This window comes from Squalius cephalus (assembly GCF_949319135.1).
Source record: "Squalius cephalus genome assembly, chromosome: 4".
NCBI classification, from domain to species: Eukaryota; Metazoa; Chordata; class Actinopteri; order Cypriniformes; family Leuciscidae; genus Squalius; species Squalius cephalus.
Window position 1 is genome coordinate 54,124,680 of NC_137125.1, and position 5,000 is coordinate 54,129,679.

Genomic DNA, 5,000 nt, shown 5'->3' on the forward strand with positions numbered 1-5,000 from the left:
ACCATAAACACACACACACACACACACACACACACACACACAGGGTGAGAGGGGCGTCGTCGCATGGGTCTGTTTGAGGTGATAAGAGCGTCAGCAGAGAGGATTGTGGGGGTTTGGGAGAGGGTGCCACTGTCACAGATGGATGAGCGGAGGCTGTAAACAGGTAAACACACACACACACACACAGCAAACGTCTTACCTGTTAGTGTGCCCCGCTGTACGGCAAGCCGGAAGGATCGTCACATTACTCACACACTGCAAAACATGACGTTCTTCCTCAGAGTTTCTGTCTCGTTTTCCAGCACAAATAGCCACACACTCTCATGTACTGGAGAAGAACGATGACTGGCGATAGTAAGATATTAAGTGACTAAAATAATAACAAATATAATATCTGCCAATGGGATCAGAAAAAGAAAATGAATGTTCCCTTTGAATTAAGTTTATTGTTTTAATCTCACACGATGTTTGCTCTTGTTTTAAGCACAAACTCGTCTTTGATCAGAAAGCAAGACTTAATATCGTCAGTCGTCGTTCTTCTCCAGTAAATGAGAGTGTGTGGATATTTGTGCTGGAAAACAAGGAAGAGCGTCATGTTTTACAGAGCGCTGATATTCATGAGGAGTTTCTCAGCCTCTGATTGGCCGGATGCAGAAATGAACCGGCAACAGTGTGTGTTTGTGTGTCTGTGTGTCGGGTCACATGATGTGGCTCATGCTAAAGGCTGATTGTCTAATAACAGCCTGAACCGCTGGGGTCTGTCCAGCTCATGAGACGCAGATGCTGAGGTGTGTGTGTGTGTGTGTGTGTGTGAATACTGCCCTGAAAACAGCTCAAAACAAACAGCATGGATGACTGGGCCGTTTCTCCATCATTCTGGATCACAACTGGACTAATGATATCGCTCAGATGTTAAAACTCACGAGACGCTCAAATGTGTTTCATTTAAGTATCAACTTAAGTTTAACACAATTGATATAATTTTATATATATATATATATATATGTAGTGTGAAGGAGAACATATTAATGGATATTCATACTAAGAACTGTTATAATGTATCATTAAAAACTGCACGTACATTCGAACTGTCACATTAGAATTCTACTTCCTGTTTGGAACTACATTCAAATTCAAAAAATGACAGTTTAAAGATTCTAAATCTTTCAAACTAACGCTTTACAGTGAATAAAGACATGAATTATTCCTGTTTTGTGTTTCCTGTGTCATTTCTTCAGTGTGTAAAAGCTGGAATGAGCAGAACAGGAGTTATTATTCATCATAACAGCTTAATTTGCTAGAACTCCAAAAGTGTATCGCACGATACAGCAAATCTTATAAACGCACAGATTTGATGAGACTGACTGAGCTGATAGTGAGATCTGATGCGGTGTTCAGTTCGAGACTGAGATGTGGAGGATTCTGGGTATTTTCCTCAGGAGAGACGAGGTAAACGTCTTGAAGGAACAGTCCATGTGGGATTCGGCTTTCATTCCAGAATAATCAGATGTTGTTCTGATGGTCTTTTGGTTGTTTTTGTGTTTGATTTGAATGGGTTTAATCTTTATGTAAATGAGATGCTAATGCAATGAGCGCTTAGATGGAGTTATTGACATGTAATCATCATCGTCACTCAGTTTAATGAAGGTTTTTGATTATTCTGTGTGAAAACGATGGATGTTTGGCGAGTTCAGACACGAGCGCAGAACACAGGTGTTGATGACGAGATCAACTTTACACGCGATAAACTTTGATCAACAGGTGACGCTCTCTCTCTCTCAGTCTATATATATCTCTCTATCACTCTCTCTATCACTCTCTCTCTCTCTCTCTCTCTCTCTCTCTCTCTATCACTCTCGCTCTCTCTCTATCTCTCTCTATCTATCTCTCTCTATCTCTATCTCTCTCGCTCTCTCTCTATCTCTCTATCACTCTCTCTCTCTCTCTCTCACGCTCTCACTCTCTCTCTCTCTCCAGAAGAATGTTAATTAAACTAAGTCAAGGTTCATTTCATATCTGAGATGAGATTTATACAGAGGAACATTTATAAATATCCTAATATAACAATAGAATAATTCAGGGAAGGGTGATTATTGTTAACTAAATCTATTAACAGGTTTCTGTTCATTTAAATAAAGCTAAAATATAATATAAATATTAGTAGAAAAACTTTGTTGCCTTTGCAATAAAGTTAAAGCACTAAAATTATTAGCTGGAATTAAAATAATAATAAATGGCAAAAACACACAAATTGACTAAAAATGTAACTAAAATGAACATGAAAACTACAAGTTAAAAAATAAAAGCTAATTCAAAATATTAATAAAACTACAATAAAAATGATCATTATCATTAAAATAATGTCAGAGTGCAAACCACTTTTAATGTGCATAAATCAGGCTTTGTTTTCTTAAACCAGGGTTATTATGGCTAGCTAAAACTAAAATCATTTTAAAACAACATTTTGTTGCTAAAATGAACCTTAACTGGAATAAAACAAAATGTCAACTTATTTTACGTCAGCTAGTTGCCAACATTTCTCATTCTCATTCGGTTTAACTTGATGTACTAAAATAACTCAAACAGAAATAAAAATGAGTAAAAACAGTACAGACATATTTAAAACTTAGGCTATAAAAATGACAAAAACAACAAAATTACTAAAACTGACTAAAATGAAAACAGGAAATATAAAAATAAAAACTAATATAAATAATTAAAAAATATTTAGTATCTCAGTGGTACTTAAATAATGCAAAATATTCTTTTTTTTTGGGACTGAAGCTGTGTTTTCATGAGATTGGTGTGTGTTTAACACTGATGGCTGTTCATCTCTCCACAGATTCACAGAAACCAAAGCGGGACGGAAAGAAGAAGGAGCGAAACCCGGCGGACTAAAGAAGATTCCTCCTCCTGCTCCAGATGTGATGATGATCTCTAACACTATATTTCGACATCATTCGTAGCTTTAATTTACAGCTCACAGAATAATACATCAGTGATTAAAGGAAGACAAACAAGTCTACTAAAATCTTCTAATGTTAACACAAAACATCCTTAAAAAGAGTACATATTAGTGCATTCTGGGAAATGAAGTGTGCTTCCACAGTCCATAAAATGAATGTTAATAAACAAAACACATTATATTTTCATTTTAAACATTGATCATCTGATGTTTCTGAAATATCCAATATGTAGTGTGAATGAAAACATGGATATTTATACTAAGAACTGTTATAATGTATCATTAAAAACTGCACTTACATTCGAACTGTCACATTAGAATTCTACTTCCTGTTTGGAACTACATTCAAATAAAAAAAAATGACAGTTTAAAGATTCTAAATCTTTCAAACTAACGCTTTACAGTGAATAAAGACAAGAATTATTCCTGTTTTGTGTTTCCTGTGTCATTTCTTCAGTGTGTAAAAGCTGGAATGAGCAGAACAGGAGTTATTATTCATCATAACAGCTTTATTTGCTAGAACTCTTCTCCAAAAGTATATCGCACGATACAGCAAATCTTATAAATGCATGTTTCATCAATGACCAGTAATCCCTTCATTGCCCTAATAAAGATCAATAACATTCATATTCATTAATAAACACATGTATTTACACGTCATCTGTGCTACACATATAGATAAGAGTATATTACAAACGTTAAGCTGATAAACCACACGGAAGCCACAACTCACAGTGAACAGAAGCACGTGACTCAATGAGAAGAAGCTATACAGAGTATTTACACCGTCATCTGTACACACACCATCACACAAACCCAGTTAATGCTATTTCACGTTAAAACACGTCCTGAGACTCTGTTCAAGCCGCACAAAACACACTCGACACAAGTACAAACTCAAATGTTTGAAAGGTTTTTGCCTCTTCTGCTCACCAAGGCTGCATTGATTTGATCACACATATACCGTAAAAACTGTGAAATATTATTACAACTGAATTTAATTGAGTGTATTTTAAACTGTAATTTGTTCCTGTGATCAAAGCTGAATTTTCAGCATCATTACTCCAGTCTTCAGTGTCACATGATCCTTCAGAAATCATTCTAATATGATGATTTGCTGCTCAAGAAACATTTATGATTATTATGAGTCATATTTTTGAGGAAACTGTGATGCATTTTATTTCTCTGGATTCTTTAATAAATAGATGAGTGTGTTTCCTTTGTCAGAATTGTCTCTTTCAGATCGTCTACTACTAATAATAACACATCTGGACTCGTGTGCATCCCATGGTGCATCCCTGTAGTTTGAACAGCAGCAACACAGAAAGGTCACGGGTTCGCAACTTCGCATCCCAGGAAATGCTTCTACAAAGATGACCTATTCCTGTATATTAACTTGCACGGATTAATTGTTCACCACGAGACTAATGTGCGCTAACAAACTAGTAAATAGAGTCGATTTTGATTTATGTCGACTTTAAATGTAAATGGCACATTAACTCTATCGCCCCCTTGAGGACTGAAGTTTGTTACGCCACAGTAAGTTCAATAGGCGGATCTTTTGTGACGTCATTGTTTATGTTTGTCGCGTTGCATCATGGGAATCGTGTGGCAAGAAACACCGCTAGATACCTGTAATTTGATTGTTTTGCACGTTTGGAGGAGGATTTAGAGAAGAGGATGGTTCCGTCTTGCTGTGGTCGATTGTACGGCTTGTTGGGGGCCTGATAAAAAGTTTTTTTGAATTCCCTCCGAAAAGGATCGCGAAAAACGAAAGAAATGAACCTGGACGCTCCGAAAAAAGCCTGGATTCTTGCAGCTAAGTTACTGATCGAGTTTGTGAGGCTCATTTTGTTCATGGTAAGTCTTCGTGACTATGTATTTATAGAAGATTTAATAAAAAAAATTTTTTTTAAATGAGTCAAATCAACCGAGTCATATTTCTTTCGGTTTGGCAGAAAAGATCGGCCCAACTTTTCGAGAAACAAAATAATCATAGGCCTCCAGACTTTTGAAAGCCTTTAATCTTTCATGA

At 36.2% G+C, this 5,000-nt stretch overlaps 1 protein-coding gene across 2 annotated transcripts in view; it reads left to right on the forward strand.

Moving 5' to 3' along the window:
* ptn (pleiotrophin) overlaps positions 1-5,000 on the forward strand; it is a 49,361-nt gene that overhangs the window by 43,124 nt on the left and 1,237 nt on the right. Inside the window, exon 5 of one of the 2 annotated variants that reach the window (XR_013821172.1) lies at positions 2,843-4,517. Coding sequence is in view for 1 of the 2 variants with exons in the window: in XM_079870155.1 (XP_079726281.1) it covers positions 2,843-2,898 (56 nt within the window). In the remaining variant the exon portion in view is untranslated. Of the gene's footprint in view, positions 1-2,842 lie in introns of both variants that reach the window. The other variant, XM_079870155.1, reaches the window with a different exon arrangement.